The following is a 23,017-nucleotide window of genomic DNA, read 5'->3' as shown; positions in this document are numbered from 1 at the left end:
TGGATTTCTGCTCACTTGCAGCACCATCAGTCTTATTTGTTTATTTAGATTATTGACTTTTTGTGGCAGGAGCTGTATCTCCCTCCTGTGTACAGACCTGAACGTTATGCTGTAAAAAATAAATCAAACTTCTAATCTGTCTGTCTATCCTGAGTTTCTCGTCTATTTATCTAGTTTAGGCTACTGAGTTCTTTCTTTCCCTCCCTGCTCTCCTGCACGGGGGGCACAGCCTCACAGAGCAGTAACTGTTTCCCGCAGGAAGAAATTTGTTCTGCATCCTACGCTTTCGCCCGTGCCTCCCCAAGCCTTGCTCTCCTCTTCCTCTCCCCTCCTCCTGCAACTGAGCATTCGCCCGCAAATTAAGCCAAGGAAGCGAAGCCCCCTGATCCCACAGGCTGGTTTCCAGCCCTGCACTTGGCAAATGCGGGGACTGAGATGATTTGTGTGACGCTATTCCCGTCCCCCCCTCCCACCCACCACCGCCCCCTCCCTGGGCTTTGCCAGAGGAAGGACACAAGCCTGACACACTGCAGACCGTTTGCTTACAGTGGCAAAGCCCAGGATTTGCAGACGGGAGCTGATGATTGACAGGTTAACCCCAGTTCCCCAGGGCTGGTTTCACTGGTCCCACTGTTACGGTCCCAGATTCCCCACATACCACGCCGTTGCGGGTCTCTTTATAGCTTCCCATCCCCTTCCCCGAGCAATGAAGCCATTGTGGAGGGGATGGGGGCCGGCAGGGCTGGACATCCTCCCCCTCCCCACCTTCGAGCAATATTTTGTCCTAGTCCTTCTTGCTTGTCCCTCTCCCCTCAGTGCCCCCCCCCCCTCCCCGACACTTCACACGTGTCAGGGGCTGGCCCCATGCCTCCCCGAGGAAGGGCAGGTTAATACCTCTGGGCCAAGGCTCTTGCTTGCCACTCTGCATCCAGCCTCCGGCTCCTCCGCAGCCATGGACAGGATTTTCTCTGCCTTGCTGCTCTCTTTGCTGCTTCTCCTCCAGAGCTATGGAGTTTGCGGGGCACCTCCGCAGCCGAGAGGTAAGTGGGGAGCTCAGCGGTGGGATGCATGGTGTCGGTCCTCTACCTCCTTGCCACCAGCCTGCTTTGGGACAGGGAAGGAGATGAAGGAAGACGAAATACCCAACATCAGTCAGGGAAGCAAAGGAGTGTTCTCAAATATTTTCCCAAGGCAGCAAAACCTGGAGATGTGTTTGCTTCTGTCTGTTACATTGCTTTAGAGAAATAGTGGGAGGTCTGTGCAGAGGCACAGAAAAGGTGGCATCAGCTCAGCCCTAGTCCCCGGCGTAGCAGCAGCCTCGGGGCTCGCTGCTTTTGGCTGGAGGAGGCCCAGGCAGGAGAAGGACTCTGCCTTCCAAAACTGCTTCTCCTCTCCACAGCTCTGCAGAAGACTGGTTTTGCTGGGAGCTTGAGGAGGAGTTGACCAAACACCCCCAATCTCTGGTTAACCTCACCGAGCAGGAAGGTCTGGGTCAGGTTGCTGACGATGGGCCTTTCCTGGGTTTTACTTCATCTGGTCTGGAGCAAAATCCCGCTCTGTTTGTCTTTCCAAGCAGGGTGTAGAGCAGCCAGATGGGAGATGAGCTGCCTGCTCTTTAGGTTGCACGGTCTCTAACTCCTAATCTGCAATTAGAGTCAGCAAGTACCAAACACAAAGGGAAGGGCTGGAGGGTCTGGTAGCGAGGAAGCATCTCTCCTCTGCCAGGGGCTCCAGCCAATCTGGGGAACTCACCGCAGGACAGGTGGGCAAGGCAAAAATTACTGCTGGGTTTTAAAAATGTTTGAATGATCTTATGATGATCCATAATGCATATACCTGGGCAGATTGACAATTGTAAAATAGACGTGACAGTGACCGCAGTGTTAGCTGTTGCTTACGAAGGGGAGTTTTCTGGTATGCTGACCAGTTTCTCCTTAGTAATTTGGAAAGGGAGAGTTATCTTTGCTGCAGGACTGCTAAGCGCTACCAAAGTCAGGAAGCTAAACAGACCAGTCATTCAACTCAGCCCTACTGTGAGCAATCGCTATTTCTAAAATAAACACCTTTTAATTCTGAGTTAATAAGCAGGTTTCCTGTTCTTTTAATGAATATGGCAAAGATGCCCTAAGAGATATTTTCTGCTGAATCAGTGCATGATGTTCAGCTATTGCTGAATAACTTCAAGTGTGGACATTTTGAAAAAAAGAGGAGGATTTTATTTCTGGTTTAATTCAACTTTAAAATAAACTATGCTGAGTCAAGATGTCAGTCAGAGCAAGTGTGCCTGACTGTCACCTCCTGGAGATAACTGAGGCCTGTCCTGCAGACCCTGATGAGTGCACAGTGGCTGTGACCAGACAGGCTGAAATCCCAAAGCTCCCATTTGATATCTCTTCTTTTCTCTTCATTTCCCTGAAATATACTTCACTCTCACAAAAAGAGGTTGAAAATGTTATTTAGGGCAAAATCACAGAGCTTCCATGCAAAAATAAAAATACAGTCTTCGAAACTTCTATTGGATCCAACTGTTCCTAGGGAAAAAAAATAACTTTTCTTCCTTGGTTTGTCACTAAAACCAGAGGTGATTCATTAGCTACAGTGGCAAAGGGGAATCTGTGCTTTATTTCTGGAGGAACTGATTGCAAGTCTTTGAGCCTTTCTCTGTACCCTCATTTCTCACCTGTAAAATGGGCATAACCAACCCCTGGTAAAAGGATTTGCAGTACTATAGATGGACAGCCAACTGAGTTTTTCCTTCCACTGCAATAAATTATGGTGGCAAAGTGAAAGTCACCCATATGGGAGAAGATTATATTGCATTTTAGTGGAAGCTAGAACATCTGACAAAGCAACCACTGCCTGCTTCCCTTCTACACACAGCATCTTTTAGAGAGAGACCTTCTGGGAGCCAGAAGCAGATTCAGCATAGTGTCTCTCAGGAAACTAACCTGATTATATTCTTTACAGATATATCACAGGGTATTTATTTTCATCTGTCTGAAAGACTGAAAGCTCCATTAAATTTCACACTGAGGACTAGCTATAATATTTATGTCATAATTTGGAACAGATTTGTTGGCCCAAAAGCTCACATTTAAAAATCTGTCCGCAGAAATCTCCTTTATGATATAACCTATATCGTCCCTCTCTGTGGAAATCAAATATTAACAGAGCACTTGATACCCCTACAGAGACAGGCTAAATGATAGAAAAAAAATTAAAAGAACAGAATGCTATAGATCTGGTGGGGAAAATGGGACAATTCATTTGGAAAATCATAAAAAATATCAGTCCTTTTTATGTTTTGCCACAGTTGAAAATTAGGATGGAAAACAGCATGCAAATGAGAAATTTAAAAAAAAAAATCACTCAGCTTTTTGCATTGCTAATGCTTCCTGTTTATATCATTTATATTTTACAGTGGATATTCATGTCTTACTATGGGGTTGTAGAGATTAACTATCAATTACATGGTTCTATACCTCTCTATTGTATTCTCTCTCACCAGCTTGCAGAAATAAAACAGCGCTGGTCTTTGCTGTGTTACCGTATTTCATTATTAGTGCCACTAGCTGAAAAACACGACACTGGTTCATGTTATGCTGGTTAGTTAATCTGGGTATCTTGATTCACAACTGAATCTGAACTGCTGAGTTTCATGCCCGCTTCTGGTCATGCATGACAAAGATATTATTTCATTAATTAATATACATGTGGACTGCTTATCCATGTCCAAAATGTGGTAACTCCTTTTGAGACTTTGTTTGATGCAGAAGTGGATGCACATGCTCCACTTCATAGCTTTATTCCTCCCTCCATGCTGCCGTAAGTGAATTAAGTTTCATGTAGACATTAGCAATAGCCTGGGGTGACAAGTGGGTAACCTGCTCCCACAAGTGCAGCCCTGGTATCTGCAGAAGTACATGTTGTCAACCAGTAACTGTGCTTTTCTTACAGACGTTTTCCTATGAAAGGAAAAAGAACATTTATAAATATTAGGTTAAAGTGATCTCACTGGGCCTCTGTGAGACAGGCAGAGAAAGAACTGAAGCTTGCAGGTCCTCTACCCTCAGCTGCTGCCCTAAGAAGACCATCCTCTCCCTCCTAGTATGCTTTTCTCTTCTTTTTCTTTTATTTTTCTCCTCCCTCCTTATCCTTTCCAGGCACCCTGTGTAGAACCAAACCCACCGACTTGGTGTTCGTCATCGACAGCTCTCGAAGCGTGCGCCCACAGGAATTTGAGAAAGTCAAAGTCTTCATGTCCCGGGTGATCGAGGGGCTGGATGTGGGCCCCAACTCCACCCGGGTGGGTGTGATCAATTATGCCAGTGCCGTCAAGAACGAGTTCTCCCTCAAGACCTACCAAACCAAAGCCGGGCTCCTGCAAGCAGTCCGAAGGATAGAGCCGCTCTCCACTGGGACTATGACTGGTCTGGCTATCCAGTTTGCCATTAGCCGGGCTTTTAGTGACTCAGAAGGGGCCAGAGTGAGGTCTCCCAATTTTAATAAGGTAAGCAAATTATCTGCTTCTTGGATGCTCCTTCTTTCTTGTGACTCATCACGGAGTGGTTGGAAAAATCAGAAAAGAAGAAAAGGTGATTTTCTCTGTGCTTTGAGTGTGTGGGGACAAGTGGGAGTTAATTGTCAAAAGTGGCAAATCTTTGAGAGGTGGAAACCTCCCAACTCTTCTTGAAAACAAAGCTTAACTTTCATTTGGGCAGAGCTGGCCAGAAGTTGTCAGCGTAAATTTAATCCAGCTTCACCAGTTCTCCTCTCTGTGTGTCTCTGGAGGGTCTGTCCTTTGGGACGCGGCTCCCCACTTCCAGTGGGCCTAAGACAACATACCACCATGAGATGATGATTTCAGCCAAGTTTGCTGGGCATGAACAATTCTTATCTTCCCAAAATACTGTAATAAAAATGGTTCAGAATCCACCGTAGTAAAAAGCGAGGGAACCTTCTGAAACTTTCCTTTGAAATGGCCCCTTTCAGTTGCAGATATAATGCAAAGTGCTGTTTCAGTGTCCTCCACTGCTCTTCCAGTTTTTCAGACACTGGCGAATGGCTATGTTCTTCATTCTGGGTATGCTCTTCGGGTACACAGACTTTATTGACCATTTAACATTTAAGGCTATGGTGTAAGATCAGCTTAATTCTACATGTGGTTGCAATGGGCATTGCTGCTCCTGACCCGTGTTCCCTGTCCAGGAAGCTCAGTCTTTAAAAAATTATTCCCCAGATACCTTGTTCATCCCATTGGATTTGACCATGAGTGTAACCAAACCTCAGCCCAGTGACCGTCATCAGGAAAACTCTCCTCTGAGCACACAGAGAATATATATTCTTGACAATACGTGTTTTAGCTAAACACCGTGAACGTACTTCCTAGGCCCTCGTGTTCCGTGCCAGCTCCGCTGGCTCTCTGCTATGACACCAGGCCAGAAAAATAAGCAAAGGCGTTAGCAAGCAGCTAGAGCTTTCCACCAGCTGGACAAAAACCCAGCTGTTGGAGCAAGGAAGCCTGGGATATTTCTCCTGATTACAAACTTTTTGGAACATCAGTCACTTTCCATTTCTCTCACTCCTAGTAATGCTCTAGGGAAGACAGAGCAGAACATGGAAAAGATGCCCAGAGATGGCAAGTCAAAAATAATACTTAAAGGTGAAAAATAGGCACTGGTAAAGATCTGCTAACTCCAAAAATCAGCAACCTGAAGACTCTGCTGGTCTGGACTTCACAAGATATCCCTAAAAATGAGGCTGTCACGTACAAGGATGATCTAATTCAATGCCTTGTGTGTCCCCCCATCATGCTGAACTATAAGCAACTTGCAAATATGAATGAATTCATCCTCATATGGTCTTTTATTCTGGGATTCACAGCAGGGAAAATTCTATGTATCCTTAGCCTAAATCTAGTTTGACACAATAGGAAGAAAACCAGGAGTGAAAACAAGAAAAAAATTACACTCCAAGAAACTTTCACTAAGTTTAATTCGCAGTCAGCTCCAGAGAGAGAAGCTTATCTGATGAGCCATCATGATCATATCATTACTCAAGCTTAGGAGTCACCTGCTGCAAAATACAATAGCCCAGCTCTCACAGGGGAACTCCAAGACCTAATTGCAGTGGTTTTTATTTAAAAGGAGTAACGTTGGTTTGTTTGTCAAATTCTTTGAGGTTCACTGAAAGAAATCATTGCAAAATTGCAAGGCATTATTAATATAATATTGTTATTATCATTATTTTTTAGTAAAGAGCTTTAAAATCCTTTAGGTGCAAGACTAATTGTTCTTATTCATTTGACTGAACTACTTCAAAAAGATTAAGTGTGGGTTCAGCCTTTAGCTCAAATCTGCTATTTTCTAGAGGTTCAAGTAACTGCCTGTTGCTGCCAAGGTGCGTTTTGCTTTTCCTCACTTTCCCAGCAGCAGTAAGTCTGCTGCAGTGTTGCAGGAGAGGCAGCAGCGACCCATGCTACCCACTCCCACCCCTCTCAAAAGGCTTTGGAAAAGATTAATTTCTCAGAGAGCTCAGGGCAGCCCTGTTTCTCCATGGATGACTTCACTGAAGAGCTGTTTCAGATATTGCATGGAAAAAAAGATGTTTCCTCCAGTGAAACTGCTCCAGGGGAGCTGGTGGGAAGGTGACAGGTCTCCAGCAGAGTCCTCCTGCCATCTCAGCCTGGCCAGAGCACCCTATGGTGGAAAAACATGAGCAGAGTGGGAGCTGCAGGTCTCCTCTAAGCAGGATCGTCCATAGCCACATATAAAATAGTGCATATCTGTCCAGAAGAAACAAAGTAGCGGGAAATGTTTGGTTTTGTTGGGTATTGTTCAGCACAAAACCAGACAGCAGAACTGAAACAAACGAAAAATTATCTGGATGACAATATCTATTTCTGCTTTTCAGACATTTTTACTCTGATTGAAGAGCAAAAATTGTTTAACAACAAAGAAAACACAAAAAAATCCCAAGTTTGAATGCCAGACCACAGAAACATTTCAGTTCTTGAGTACTGATAGGCAAAAAAGACATTTGCTTCTCACTACTTCCAATATGCCCTTGCAAAAAAAACCCCTTATTTCTCATCTCACTCAATTAATTGTTGTTCCAATGTCCAGAAGTGCCAGAAGGTCCAAGCAGGAGAGAAGCTCAGATGTGCTTGTCCTGCCTCCTACAGTGTCAGCAGTAGCTGCCCACTACATAACAGTAAATGTAATAGCAATCAAGGAGGGGGTGGATGCTGCTCCTTTTCTTGGATATGGTCAGCTCTCACCAGGGGAATGATTATAGCATTCATTTTCATGTCTCATGTCATCAGACTTTCATTCAAAGCTGTTGAACACCTTTATAGATGGATAAGGGTGCTTGAAGTGTGCCAGTCAGTGCACAAAGGTTTCTTTCCAAAAACTGGGAGTTGTTGGGCTGCACAGCAGCAGAAATTGCAGGCAGTTGCTAACTTGCCGTTAAGTGGCCTTTGGGACCTGACAACTAAAGGTTGTCACTGGAATGGAGCTCTTCTCCAGGCTCCATCTCTTCTACCCTCATCAGTCCAGAAGATCTACTTGTAGGGAAAAACAGCCAGGGCCACCGAGGTGGCTGAAACTGTTCTCCTCTTTTCAACACTTGTCCTGTGAGCAAAGGAGGGGGGCAGAGGAACAGCTAAGGGAGTTCAGACTGTTCCATGTATCTTCCATCTTCCACATGAGGAGCTCATTGCTGGAAGAGTAATTCCAGTGCCCTCTATGATCCCACACTGCGTATGACCCTGACACAGCTCCAGCAACACCCACAGAGTCCTCTGATCTCTGAGCTGGGCAGACATCTTCACCCAGTCGATGGGGGAAATCAGGAAACCTATGGCCAGTCATTGCACCTAGAATGGTACCTGGGTTATGAATGAAGGATCCTAAAGTCGCGGTCTGATTTCCAGTCTTGTTGCGTGAAGGCAGGTCCCATTGGTTTCACTGGTTTTCTTGTTGTTTACCTTTCAAACGGAACAAATAGTGGGATCTTTTTAGATCCACTTTCCTCTAGGACCACTACCCAATGCATTCAGGACCCTCAGACATCTCACCATATTTCTTTATTTTCTCCTGTCTTTATCTAATTCCTAAATGTCTATTTTAAGACAAGATGACCATGTTTAGGTCAGGACTGGGACGCAGTCCTGATTTATACAATACTATTATAATACTTTCAGTATTAGTCTCTCTTTTTCTCCTTAATACAGCCTGACACCTTACATGCAGCATTGAGCATTACTATAGATGGAAGAGACATTTTCACTGAGCTGTCTATGAAAATGCCTGGATCTTTATCTAACTAATGTCTTCCACACCATTTAAGTAAGCCCTTTCCTCGTGCACTGTTTTCCTGCTCTTGTCTACTCTGCAGCTGGGCCACCAGACAATGCACTCAACATGCTCATTCAATCCTGGTGGTTTCCTATCATCTCAATACACAAGAACTGCTATGTCCTGCTAATACACCAAACAAGCCTTTAGTTTAAATATCTGAACACTCGAAAAAAAAAATCAATTTTTTTTAGCGGCTTACTGCAGTAGCATGGCTAAAGCATCAATGTTTCTGTGGACAGTGGTACAAAGAACTCTAAAGCTGCTTTGTTTCCCTGAAACCTTATTTCCTGAACATCTAAAAAAGCAGTAGAATAGTAATGGTCTTTTTCATGATTTACCTTAGGCATTAAAAAAGAAGAAAAAAAAAAAAAGTCACTACAGGCTTTTTTCCTCTTTCTTTCCACTTTGGATCTGGTCGAAGAGACAGAATCACAGAAAGGTTGAGGTTGGAAGGCACCTCTGGAGGTCATATTGACCAACACTCCCTGCTCAAGCAGAGCCACCTAAAGCTGATTGCCCAGGACCATGTCCAGATGGCTTTTGAATACCTCCAAGGTGGGACACTCTAAAACCATTTGCATTCCTTGGTTTCCTGGTTATTTTTTGTTTTTTTCCACAATGTCTTGAAGTCCAGCAAACTTTTCCCTTCTGTGACCCTCATGCTGCTCAGGGTGGCCCCATCATCTGCCTGGGAGAATGAATAGGTCACGCAGTAATTTAGGGAGCTGAAGCTTCCAGAAACATTGGACACGGTCCTTGCTTCTTCACACAACAAAGTCCAGCAAGACTTTGTGAAAATCCGTGCTATGATTGTCAACTATGTGGGACACTGGTCAAAGCATCACAAGATCATTTGATCTAGCTGTGCTCTGTGCAGCAAATGTCACCCCAGGACAGGGAAAAGCACTATTTGTTGCTGTAGGAGCTCAGAGTAAAGTCTGTTTATACCTTTATCAAAACCTCCAGGGGTGCCCAATTACTTTTATCTTTCTTTAGGAGGAACAACAAATAGATTGTCAAATTGCTGAGAAAATCAAGAGCTTATTCAACTTTCTGTCCAATTCCCCTTTCAGTGCTGTTACAACATTCATGTTACACACCGCATAATGAGACATAGCTACCTCATTAGCTGCTGGATTGCCTACACATGGCAACTCTGAAATATGAATACCTAGGGATGCCTGTGAATACTCTGGTGTCTTAGTTAACCAAGAATAAATTGTGTCATGAGAACATGGGGGATTTCTATATGACAGAAGTAGCACAAGAAGGATCCAGAAAGTTAGTAATTCACAGGAAAATCAAAGGTGGTAGTTAAAACGAGTACAAGTTTTGACCTTGAAAAGCAAAAGTTTCTGAGTTTCCTTAGGGTAAAACTGGAGACCCGTTCAGCTCTTTGAGACAGCAAAAGCATTCACCCTTTCTTAATTCTTCTCACATGGCTACCTGCTGAGTCCAGCACAAGTCCTCCACCGTAGAGCAGTGTCAGCCTCTCCAGGCTGTAGCAGTTGCTCCTTTCTTCCAACTTGTCTCTTGCTCTTTACCAAACAAAGCACATACCAGGACTCTCAGCTTTTTAAATGAGACAAGGTCATAACACAGAGAATTACAGAGATCCTGTGACTGCAAATAATTTGGAGGTAGGTTTAAAAACAGAAAGGATGCTGGTTTTTTTTTCACGGTGGAACTCACTGCCTCAGGCTGGCAGGGAGGGCAAATGTGTGGAGGGGGAATCCTAGGAAAAAAATCAGGCTTTCCTGATTATCAAGACAACTACATATGATAACAAGATCACTTTATACTTGTTCTATTTCTTACACTCTTTCTGTAAGCAGCTGGTCCTGGTCACGGTCACAGACAGGCTCCCTGGCTGGTTGGTGCTTGGTTGTCTCACTGTTGCATTCATTTTAGCCATGGATTCACTGATTAATTCCGGATGCCTGATCCGGACTCTTTGTACCTCCAAGTTTTGCTCTCTCCAACAGCAGGTCAGAAGCAACATGAATTTTGAGGGCTCTATGGTAGATTTTCACACAGATCTATTATGAAGATCTTTCCCATCAGATCCAGATGTGGATGCTGCTACCAGACACCTCCCGGGTCTTATCTGGGGCTCAGACCTATGTGAAGATGCCACCCTGACGCGAAGAACAAAAGGAACTGATTAAACTTGGAGAAACCCTTTATTTAGACAGAGAAATGCCAGGAGGACGTGCAACACCTCCGTCCTGTGACAAACACTGCAAGAAAGATACCTAGCTACTGGCAGAAACCTGTTCATAGGGTGGTGTTGCTCGCAGAAGCTACTTGATAATACATCTTGTTTCCTGACAGGCTGGCTTTTGATAAGCTCTAATTGGCAGCCCCCACCTCAGAGCTGCTGGGTGCACGCAGAAAGCAGAGCCGGCTGCGGAGCGGCTGAGCCGAGGGCTCTCTCTCCTGGCAGAAAGCACGATTGCACGGCTGGCTCTGCTCCTTGCCTTGGCTGCTGGTCCAGAAACCACCCGAGTGCTCCTTTTGGTCGATCTTTGATTGTCATCTGCATCCTCCTTTACAACACACACTGACATCTGGCACAGGTGACACCTTTCCTTAATTTGGCCACAAGCAGAAGAGAAATACTTGAATTCCCCCCCACCACCACCACCCTTGGAAGCAGCCAGATACAGAATTGTGATGCTACTAGGAACTTTTAATTTTGTAGACCTTCAGAAGTGCAGATAAACACTTGAATTTACAGACCTGCACCAGATTGAAAAGCTCTACATTTTTCCTGGTTCTCCCATATTTTGCATAGAAGGAAAGCTCTGAACAGGGCAGCAGATTACTTTAGTATTGCAGTATTACTCTGGGGCAGATGACTGCAGCATTCAGCCATCCCTCAGCTGAAAGGTGGGCAGAGGGGAAGGAGCCACTTCAGCCACATGGCCAGCACCCCTTGGATGCGTGGGGCAGGGAACCCCACTCCTGACCTTACCCAAGATAACTTTTTTCCACCCGAGGATGTAAAACAGCCATCACACTGTCCTAACTGAGCAGCTGGTGGGTCTGGTTTTATCTTCAGAAAGATGGAGAGCATATATGGCATAGAGAAGAATAGCAAATACTGCCTTACTGACCAGATGACAGCTCGTTCAAACTCACTGTTGCTGCCAGACAGACTTTTTTTTCTGCCTTTTTCGTTTGATGTTTCTTTACTTTCTATATTTCTGAGGGTATTTGCCTGCGATGTTGAGGTTTTTTCTGCTTAGCAGCTCACCTGCTCCTGCTGATTATATTTCTCCATACTGCATTACATCCCAATCAGTTGCTTTGGAGTTGACAGTGGTGTCACAATAAAACAGTTGTAAGGAAAAGTGGCAGGAGCAGATGAATTGGCAAAGAACAAAAATTAAGGTTTTGTGACAATGTCACTTATCAGAAGGAAAATGAAGAGGAAAATGGACAAACTAGCAACAGGAGCAGCACCCTTGAGGGCTTTCCACTGGTTCAGGGCTCCATCTAATCCAAGGTGAAATCCAGTTCCCACTTAAACCTGCTGTCATTTAATATTGATGTTAGTAGGGGTAGGATTTAATCTCTGCTATTTATTGTGGAACAGGGAATCAGAAATCATGGCAGGCACTGACACAGCATGAGCTTAGGCAGCTCTCTTCCCCTCTCTTTGCTTCAGCTTCTCCATCTATAAAATGGGGAAAAGTCTTCATCTCATGATGTTTCCATGACATTTCCTGAGATTCTTTAAAGTCCCATACTGAGTTAGAGTTGTCCTTAGTGTCAGCTGGGGGTTCATGAAGATAGTTTGGCTTGAGCATTAGTTTGCGTATGAAGAACGTAACCTTTACTTTGGTTTCCTTAAGGGCGAGATGCACCAGTTGTCCCTTAATTAAATCAGTCAGGTCCCTGGCAGTTTAACCTTTCCAGCTCAGAAAGAAACAAACCCCACATAAAAGAATGGCGTGTGTGATCTCAGGAAGAATGGGAAGAGGGGGAGGAGGGGGTGGCATTTCCCTTTTCTTCAATTTTAGAAATGTGAAACCTTCTTTACTAATGCAGCCTGTTTCACAAGCAATAGTGATATTCCACAAGCAATAGGGATATTAGTGATACACCTTGCCTCTGCCCTCCTCTGCGTAGGTGGCGATCGTTGTGACCGATGGACGTCCCCAGGATGGAGTGCAGGATGTGTCAGCAAGGGCCAGAGCAGCTGGCATCGAGATCTTTGCCATCGGAGTTGGCCGGGTGGATATGCACACGCTGCGGCAAATTGCTAGTGAGCCCTTGGATGATCATGTGGACTATGTGGAGAGCTACAGTGTTATAGAGAAGCTGACCCACAAGTTTCAAGAAGCTTTCTGTGGTAAGTCCTTGCCGCAACCCCTGGAGTCCTAGCCAAGAGCTGCAAGTGGCTGCCAGCAAGCTTTTCACATGGAAGTTGTATCATCCTTCATCCATCTGCTTCCTTGTTCCAAGGACCTGGGTCTGCAGGAGCACGAAGCAGTATGGAAGACAGCTGCTCTTTGAAGTTGCCTTTCAAGAATTTCAGGTTTTAGTTAAAGAAGTCTCCAGACTTCATTGGCACAGAAGAATTTATAAACATGACCCACGTACTCCTTGAGGCATTGAAAAAGAACCTGGAAAACATGATCTTTATATAGCTAAGATCATTGCCCTTACGTTTAAGCCTATCTGGGCAGTTCTGAGAATCTGGCTTGTAATTTCCCCCATCAGTATTGTCTTCTGAATTTCCAGTTAAGCAAGGGATGGTTTCACTTCCCTGCTAGAGGCTGAACTGCCTTTGCCTGACTATGCTATTGTTTTTGCAAGCCTTGTGAGGCAAGAAACTCTCCTGGCTGGTGCAGTACCTAATGCCTTTCTGCACAGCATATAAAAAGAGCCTGACTATCCTACAAAGACATATTCACTCCTACATAAACCAGTGAATGGAGTGAGAAAGCTTTATTACTTTCAAATGTACCCACAAGACTGTAGGAGGTGGTCTATAAATATCCATTTTATGTGTCAGCAAGAGAGGCCTGGGGGTTTCGCGTGCCCATCCTGTTGAAGCACAGACGTGTGGCAACACTTTTTAAAAGGTGCGATACACCACGGTGCCTATGGCGAGGCATTGCAAACACATATACACAGATGGACCTGTAAAACTCTCCGAGACCAGTTTCTTCAAGAGGTGTAAAATTTCATGATTCAACTTTCAGGCTGAAAATGATGGGGGTGAGCAGCTTTTTGTCAAGGAAAATTTCCTCCTCTGTAGGAAGGAGGAAAATTTTGAATATAAAGTGAGTCATGTATTATAATCAGGTTTCATTGCACCAGAAGCTCATGGAAGAGAGGAACAAATACTTTATACTAAAGGGAGAATGGAGACAAAATTTGAGAAGGTGGAATCCAGGCCATGAATATTTGTGGGAGCTTGTGTTGGCTGCCCTGGAGTCAGGAGTCAGCCAGAGACGGAGAGGCCTGACAATGTATTTTGAAGTTCTGACACTGGTGTCACTCAAAAAGATAAAGAGAAAAAAATCCTTTCTGTGCCTTGATTTTCAAATTCGTAACATGCAGATGACAAAGTTCTCCCCATGGTAAAAACCCTCAGAGATGCATCCAAGGGAAGCGCTGTGCTAAGGATTATTACAGCTAACAGAGAAGACCACCATATTAACTGCCAAGTGGGCTGTTATCGTGCTATGCAAGCAGCTGCACAAAACCATCCTTGGAGATGTACCCAAACACCACCTGCTATTGCGAAGCACGGTTTGTGGGTACTGACAGTGGGAAGAACTGTGCAGCACTGTCCAAGCTGTTTCCCATAATGCTCAACAAACACATGGGAAAAAGGGAGACCTTTGGCAATCCAGCCACCAGTTAGACTAATAAGATCTCTGTAGGCTTCAGAGAACCCAACCTGAGAGCCCAATGTTACAGCCATCTGCATGGTTAGTTATATTCCTAATGATATGAGCTACATATATGCTGGAAAGATCTACCGGTGCTGGCACAATATGCAAACGCATGAATTGGGAAGGCCACAAGGACAAAATACATGCAGAGCAGAACACAAACAACTTGAAATAATGAATAGAAGCCCCTTAACTTTGAAAGACTTTGTGCCATCTCCCATCGTTTTGGTAGAACCCAATGCTCAGTTTTCTGCACAGATTTCCCTGGTATTTGTAAATGAATTTGCTTCAACCAGATCTGTTTACTTTCCAGTTTGTTTTCCATCATCATTGCTGTAGCTGTGACAGTGTTGTCAGTCACTGAAAGCTGCGGGCTCAGACTGCTGCAATTCAGCTTCTGTTTGCTCAGCATCTCAGGAGCAGATCCAGGTTAAGATCAGCAGGCAGAAATGTTTGTAGAGAGCAAATCTGAAAGCTGTACGTGTGAGGTTAGCTCTGAAGTGAATTCCAAGTATGTTTGCACATGAATCCCGTCCAGGAAAGACAACTGTACATGGGGCTGAACTCACTAATCATAATTGTACTACATAGCTGTAAAAAATGGGTATTGGCCAACCCAGATGGTAGGTTGGAAACTAAATCTCATCCAGTAGCTTTGGACAGTGAAGTATATTGTGATATGCTCAACACACAGATGGGTTTTGCCCTCATTATGAAGACTATTTCTAGTCCTGGCTGTGCCTTGGAGTCAGTAGACTTGTGAAAATTTCTCCTTGCCTCTTGTATCTCAGTCACTACCCAGGAGTAATGACTTCTGCTGCTTTGTCTTGCTGCAGAGTGGATTTAGTTATCACTGAGCGTATGGGAAAAATAGCATGCTTTGTGCATGGGCTGAGTAAGGTCTGGGTTGAAAAGCCTTGATGCGGACTTTGATTTTAATCTGCACCTTTGCTTACAGTGGTGTCAGACCTGTGTGCCACTGGAGACCATGACTGTGAGCAGATCTGTATCAGCACCCCGGGAGCATACAAGTGTGCTTGTAAAGAGGGTTTCACGCTGAACAGCGATGGGAAGACCTGCAGCGGTATGTAATGATTTTCATTTGCACTGAGACGAGCTGTGATCTGCCGTGGTATGTTGGGGTTAGGACTGAGACAGAGTAGACGTGTTCTGTTCAGAAAAGGCAGAAAAGGAAACCATGCGCTTATAACCAAGAATTATTTTGAAAACATTAGTGTGAACTGTTGTTGAGTTTTGATTGATTAAACCTATTTCATTAGCAACAAAATGACACTGGCATTATATTTTCCTACATAATTAATTGGGGTCTTACTTGCTGTCTTCTTTTGCCCTCTTCTCACATTTTGTTTCAGCTTGCAGTGGTGGGTCAGGATCTGCTCTGGATCTTGTTTTCCTGATCGATGGCTCCAAGAGTGTGCGGCCTGAGAACTTTGAGCTGGTGAAGAAATTCATCAACCAAATTGTGGACTCTCTGGAGGTGTCAGACAAGCAGGCCCAGGTTGGTCTGGTTCAGTACTCCAGTTCTGTCAGACAGGAGTTTCCACTGGGACAGTTCAAGAACAAGAAGGACATCAAAGCAGCAGTCAAGAAAATGGCCTACATGGAGAAAGGAACGATGACGGGCCAGGCTCTGAAGTACCTCATTGACAGTTCCTTTTCCATCATCAATGGAGCTAGGCCTGGTGTCCCCAAGGTGGGCATAGTCTTCACTGATGGACGGTCGCAAGATTACATCACTGATGCTGCTAAGAAAGCCAAAGACTTAGGTAGGTCTCCTAAATTCTTAGTGGCTTGTTTCTCCCTTGGACCAGGTACTGCATCGAGTATCAACTTAGGTATGACTCTTTCCCTGGAGATGTCTCTTACTTAGGATAGAAACAGGTTACTACAGAGTGACTATGTCGAGATGTTGCCTGACTGTCCTTGCACACTCATAAGGAACTTGGAGCCGCTCTGGCTGGGGTTCAGACAAATCTTGGTTTGCCAGCAGCTGGTTTTTGTTCCCACAGCCCCTCTGTGTCTTTGATCTAAGTCTGCTGGAGATCTCTCTGATGGGCAGGCTGGAGTTTCACACATTTGGTATGGGATGCACACTGGTTTAGCATGCTTCACACAAATGTGAAGGAAACCACAGGGAAAGGCTGAGGATTTGTCTGATGTTGGTAATTAAAGTCAGGTCGGCATCAGTGGCACTCATGGTGAGGCAAAGACAACCATCAGAGAGCCCCTTGGAGAATAACAGGAGTTGTAGGGCCAAGCGTGGCTTGGCTGTATCAGCCTTAAGGGTTGGAGAAGAAAAAGAAGAAATAAAACAATGAATAAAACAGAAACACAGATTAAGGGAGTAACTGTGGACTCCTTGTCCAAATCCCAGACATGCTAATAAGAAACTTTCTTCAGCTTCTGCTGGAATATTAAAAGTGCACAGTGGCTACAAATTGATGCATTTATATGTCTAAACTCCATGAAGTATAAATACCTAGAGCTCTGCCCCTTTGCTGACCTGCTGAACAAGTTCCCAGCCTCCTGCCATCTCTGTGTTAAATGGATGCAGCCCATGTGAATACACTCATGAATTGCTAAATCCTTTACTTCCTTTTAACTTCTGTCTCTACCACTAGATGGGACTAAGGGGTAGCACATAATAATAAAGGTCAGGTACGAGCTCATGAAAAGCTGATGTTTACAAAGCAAGTTGATATGTTATGTGGATGTTCAGCTCTTATAAAACAAAAGGTCCTTATAAACTGTATCTATAGAATTTATTCCTCTGTGATGGTAAAACTTCATGCCTTGTTACTTCCTCCTCTCTTGTTCTGTACACAGAAATCTCCAGCATCTGTTCATAAGTTATTTCAGTGGGATAAGTAACAAGATGCTTATAACTAGACTCCAAACATGTTCCTTGAGTTGAACTTCGAAAAAAACAAACATTGGATACATCCAGAGGTAGAAAGACAAGGCAAAAAGGGGAGGAGGGCAAAGAATTACCAGTGTCTAGACATGGACAAGTGGAGACAAATATTTTGAAACAGGGGTTAACTAGTATCACCATTCAAGTCAATGGGAAAACTGTGGTTCAGTTCAATAAAAACAGGTTTAAGCCAGAGGTGGCCGATCAATCTCTTGGCAGTGAAGCATAGTACCTGGACATGTTCTTAACTCACAGTATGGGTTGCTCTTGACAGACTATATGAGTTGCTATTTTAGAAAGAGAGTCAGCTACAATTTTGCTGAACCACAGGTCTCCATTGCACAGGGGACTTTGCCACTACATAGGCTGATTAACGGTGGCTGCAGGCTATTTTGAAAACTTCCACTGTTTCCTTTTTCTATATTATCGCTTCCATATTAGTTGGATTCATGATCCTGTCAGGGTGTTACAATCATCTGTCCTTTCTTGTATCTCCAGAACATTGTTCTTGTGGTGATAGTGGTCATTGTCTGAATAACTCTAGTAAGACTTTGCCTGCAAAAATACTTTGGAACCTTGGCTGACCTGGCTGAAAGAAGTCTGTAACAGTAGAGGGTAAGGGGGTTAATTTCCCAGTGAACATCTGCAAAGCTGTGTGGAGACTAGGGGTCCAGAAGGTGAGCAAGGATGTACAAACTGACAGGGGTTGGTACCATAGCAATGAGATGCTCCGTGGCTGTCTGACTGACAGGCTCCCATTGCTCACAGGCTTTAGGATGTTTGCTGTGGGAGTTGGCAACGCAGTTGAGGATGAGCTGAGGGAAATTGCGTCAGAACCAGTAGCTGAGCACTACTTCTACACGGCTGACTTCAGGACCATCAGCAAGATTGGGAAGAAGCTACAAATGAAAATCTGCATTGGTGAGAGCGGGGGATTGGGGAGAGGGGGGATTTAGTCATAGCATTTGAAGGCTGGAAGCAGGACAAAAATGCCCCTTCAGCTGGATGTTACAAAAAGCTCTCTGTTCTCAATGTATTGAGTTGGCAGAGTACGTGGAAGGATCATAAGACATCAACATTTTGGGTGGTTACCTGAACCACAGCCACCCCTACACCTCAGCCATCTCCCCCTCTCACAAACTGCCTTCTCCTTCCCTTTTTCTCTACCTTTCTCCCCTTCTCCACCTTCCTCTTCAGAAATTATGAGTTCAGGCTGTACCAGGTCTTGAGAATAGCCAAAAGTGACATAAGGAAAGAAGAGATGCTCTTAAAAGAGAAGATAAGGGTTGGTTTATTTGGCTTAATTTGAAGATCATCACAAAATTGGGTATCTGAGTTGAAGCTCATTAACCACTGGCTGCTTCTACAGTCAAACAGGCATCACAGGGGTGACACATTTCAAGCTGAAATAAGCATCTAGTATCTTCTACATGACTAGTGGGTGTCTAAATTGGGGCAACATGAATGCTAAGCTCACGTTTGGATAGCCTAGTGAAGCAAAGGCTGAGAGAGGACTGAGTGGGAGACAGGCATGACAGGAGGAGGTAAAGAATAACATAAAATTTAAAGGATGTTGACTTGTAAATAACTTGAGTCTAAAAACGGTTTAAAAAAGGACTACCATGGTTATTTTAGATTTTTGTTTTGAAGGAATCATATAACTCCTATGAAATATTGGCCCTTTGGAATGCATCTGCTTGATCAGGCAGATCATAGTGAATCCCAGATGCTCGGGCTTCATTTAAGACATTGAATACCTTGCAGCACTTCTGAGAGCTACACTGCCAGGTTCATCAGGAACCTGGCACTCTCCTGTCGAGTCCAGGTGCTCCGGCTCCTTTATTCTGCTAGGCAAATGTTTCCTTCCAGTTCCCAGCAAGATACATTGCACACAGCTCTGATGGGGCTCATTTAGTTCCTAAGAGAGCTCTGCCAAGCTCAGTTCTACTTCCCATGAGTGTGTAGACCTGCTCTTGAGGGCCCCATGGCCCCACGCGATGGAGAGACCTCCACTGCTCTCATGACATGCAGAGATGCTCTACAGCATCAACTGGATGAAATAATACAGATTGCCAAATGTTAATCTCCTTTTTCCCTTTCTTTGCAATTTCTAACATTGTTATTTGTGCCAAAACCAAGAGATATCCATGTAAATATTAGTGGGTTAGCAGTAGGTGACTCATCTATCTTTCCCCCTGAGTGTATAACAGAGAGAAAAAGTACTCAGGAAGTTAGGGGCCTTGCCTCAGGAAAATCAGATTCAGTTCCTTGCATCCTTACAGACATCCTGTGTCATGCTGGGCAAGTGCCCTGTTCTCCAGATTCCTAAAGATGGGACCTTCCTTTCCTCCTGGGGAAGTCTGAGAGGGACAACACCCTCCAGGGTCCTGTGTCTGCAGAGCCTGATAGCCAGGCTTGCAAGATAGAGACTCTTTGCCATGGCTACTTTAAAATGTAGGAGTCGATCCAAGAACAAGATGAAGGGAGCTGTATGAAAACCCCCAACATATTGTATTTAAACATCTTTTGAGAAAGCAAATACATTCAGCATTCAAAAAAAAGTAAAAATAAATTTCAGAAAAAGTATTTGTTTGCAAAAAAATCAATTTTGGTAAATATCTTAACATTTGAGTTAAAAAAAAAATTAAAGGAAAGGAAATATTTGTATTTGTTTGATTTCCAGTGCCAGCTTGTATTTATCAACAGATGGCTAGAAATCATCTCTTAATATCCAGTTTTAGTTTACTCATGACTGGTTTAATCCTGTAGTGGTTTTGTGCAAGTGATGTCCTTTCCCTTATAAAGTCCTTATTTACTGCTTCCATTTCCTAGGCAGTTGAGCTGACTCAGTGTGGTCTTGTAAACATCTCCTTTCTTTTCCCAGTCATCTCAGTACCCTTTTTTGCTCCTACTCCAGTTTAAGTCAATTTTTCTTAAAGAACATATGTAAATTATTGACATAGATTAGCAAACTGATTAATGCACATTGCTCTGCCTGCTCTAGAAATGGAGTACTGAAGCAAAGCTCAAAGAAGTCTTGACTCTCAGATGGTAAACAGTGCCTCCAATTTTTATTTCAGAAAATAGGAGTATGGCCCACTATGGTGATGTTATTGGGAAGACAGAGGTTGTTTTGAGCACTGTATTTGGTCAGATTCAAATTTTGGGGGCAAACTTTAAGCATCAGTAGTAGAGCTCAGTGGGTTTTCAGGAAACTGGAAATCCAGGAAAGAGTTTTTGTGCGCAGAGCCTGGCCTGTATAACAAGAAAATGTGAGATTCTCTTTAAAGCCAGAAGTGATCAGTCAGATAATTAGAGGAATGATATTTTGATTTCCTTCCTGTTCCTGCTAAAGAAAATGAGCATTGCTTTATTTCACTTGTCGCAGTGATTTTGATTTAATCCTTTTTTTTGTGCCACTTATCTTCTTGATATTCTGATCCACAGAGGAAGATCCATGTGAATGTAAATCTATTGTGAAGTTCCAGACAAAAGTAGAAGACCTCATAAATTCATTGCAGCAGAAATATATCCTTCGGAAGCTGTCTTTGTTCAGAACTCAGTGGGTTGGGTTGTGCTTTCTGGAGGGACCAGTGGGGAAAGTGTATTCACGGGGGAAGGAGGTTGGGTAGGTGTTCAGGAAGCTGGGAAACAAGACACTTGGATTATGAATGTGTATAACAAGAAGAGTCCCTGCACCAGAGTGAATAGCTACTGGTCTGACACAGAATAAGTAGACCAAAACCAATAGAGCCAAAGTAGACTATGTCAAACCATTGCAAGACAGCAATGAGCTGTAGGCACCAAGACCTAGGTCAGTTTTTAGAAAGATGCTTAAATGATGCCAATGTGACATGTGTGGAAGCATGGGTCACGCATGGGGTCATGCTGCTACCTCTGCAAGCTGCAGGTCCTGTGAAGCAGGCCAGAAGGTGAGGGCTGAGGGCAGCAGTGGCTAACCTGGACTGTGAGCAGACAAAATCACTGGTGCACACATGCAGCTGATTCACTCAGTCATTAAAGCTCCATGGGTGGGATTCTTTTTATGACGGTAAATGCCTACTATGCAAGCATCTGAGCTGGCTGCCTAAATTCCTCCACAGCGCTGGAAGGAAAGAGGGTCTTCTACAGCAAACCACCTCTGACTGTATAGTTGGTGGCCTGGATAAATTCAGACGGACAGGTCCAATAGTCAGATGGGTAGGTCCAAATTTTCCCAGTTTGTAACTGCTCGCTGCAAACATCTCCAGTGAGGCGAGTTGGATCCCATCTGAACTGAGTTTGTGGGACTGCATTCTGCCATGCTGGGTCCTGTCATATTGCACAAAGACCATGAATAAGTGGTTGAAAGAGAAACAAGAAAAAGAAAAATGTTGTGAATAAGATTCAAACCTCATGGGGAGAGGAATTAGTGAAACCCTGAGGTGGCTCACACAGGACTAGGGAGATTTTTCATTGCTGAGAATAAGGAGAGAATATAATTTTAAAAGCAATGCTCTAATTTATTCACACATTTCTGTGCTTTGCTATGTCAGTTGTGCAGTATATTTTCTACTCTTTAACTCAAATTGAGTGAAATCCACCACTTATGTTATGCAAAAGGTCAGAGTAAATCAGTAGTTCTCACCCAGTGGGTTGCCGCTCCCAGGCACATCATGAAAAGCAATTAGTGAAAAGAGCAGAAAATTGCAACACACAGCTCTAAGAAAAGCACTCTGCTCCCCTCTTCACGCAACCCATACTGCTCAAGGTCAGGAATTCTGTCAACCACTCAAAACACACTCCAATCATTCTCACACTTTTTACCCTTCCTTTCATAGTAAATGTATAGGTGCATGTGAGTATGTGTGTATGCATGAACATTTTCTACCTTCAATAAAAGTTCATCAACCTGAACAGTTCTGGAAATGCCAGAGTAGATGGTGACAGCATTCCTCTGCTACCTGCTCCCAGCAAGGGAGCTCCATTTGTTATCTGTTCTGCAAGCCGGGGGAGGACTTCAGCAATAAATCACTAATGTGCACTGCCATTTTTTCCCCTTAACTCTTGCTCACTGGAAGCTGTGGCAAAAAGGATTGAAGCCCTGGAGAACAAGATCATCTAAGATCCCCAAACAACATTATTTCCCTCCTTCCTAATGTAACAAAACTAGAACTCCTTTACTTGTCACGGAGGGCAGCTCAGCCACAGTGCTATGGCCAGCTTGTATTTTTTTAAAGAGTCTAGTCTACCTGCATTTGTTTAAAAGGGAAGAAGTATAACAGTAGAGCAGACATTGTATAACGGGCAGAGCACTGTGTGTGACTGAGAGCTCGACCATGCTAATGTTTGTTGCATCGTATAGAGTGCATATATTAAAAAAACCTGGAAAGATCTGTTTTTGATTTAAAGCTTAATATATATGTGTGTGTTAATAAGTACTTGATTACGAGTTCTGTGAATCCTTGCTGTGTTCTTCTGCATCTTTTGTTTCTATGCATGAGATAATTTAATTTAAAAGTCAAAGTGACTTAAAATCAACTCAGATGCTGAGTGTAAAATGTCAAAGCCGCTGATCAGCTTATTACTGACGCATGACGCATTTGTCAGTAAGTAGGTGAAATATAGTAATGATCTCTGAGTGTGCGTTGCAGACGAGATAGGATAGGATGCTGCTGCTAGTTGGGTTTATCCATAGCTGCTGTACAATAGAGAAAGAAAAAAAAAGCTCAGCTTTCCTAGCCAGCAAATGGCCTCACAATGTCTCAGTGAACTAGCACCTGAGCTAGACCTGTTCTGGGTAAGTCCTGATAATGTGCAACGAG

The 23,017-nt window shown here is 43.9% G+C and overlaps 1 protein-coding gene across 2 annotated transcripts; it reads left to right on the top strand.

Annotated features, from left to right (window-relative positions):
• The first annotated feature begins 625 nt into the window (after positions 1 to 625).
• On the top strand, positions 626 to 22,568 carry MATN1 (matrilin 1). Of its 2 annotated transcripts, XM_030040008.1 has the most exons (8): positions 628 to 1,040; positions 4,164 to 4,510; positions 12,501 to 12,723; positions 15,237 to 15,362; positions 15,652 to 16,065; positions 17,982 to 18,134; positions 20,661 to 20,741; positions 22,268 to 22,568. In XM_030040008.1, exons 1-8 carry the CDS (start codon positions 707 to 709, stop codon positions 22,315 to 22,317), a joined length of 1,728 nt encoding a protein of 575 aa, XP_029895868.1. In that variant the 5' UTR covers positions 628 to 706; the 3' UTR covers positions 22,318 to 22,568. The 2 variants fall into 2 exon arrangements, with proteins under 2 accessions (XP_029895869.1, XP_029895868.1); XM_030040009.1 differs by lacking the exons at positions 20,661 to 20,741; positions 22,268 to 22,568 and adding an exon at positions 18,411 to 18,610 and having other exon boundaries at positions 626 to 1,040.
• The last annotated feature ends 449 nt before the right edge of the window (positions 22,569 to 23,017 follow it).

This window comes from Aquila chrysaetos, chromosome 16, assembly GCF_900496995.4.
Source record: "Aquila chrysaetos chrysaetos chromosome 16, bAquChr1.4, whole genome shotgun sequence".
NCBI classification, from domain to species: domain Eukaryota; kingdom Metazoa; phylum Chordata; class Aves; order Accipitriformes; family Accipitridae; genus Aquila; species Aquila chrysaetos.
The sequence above is the reverse complement of the archived record's forward strand: the minus strand, read 5'-3'. Positions and strand labels throughout refer to the sequence as shown.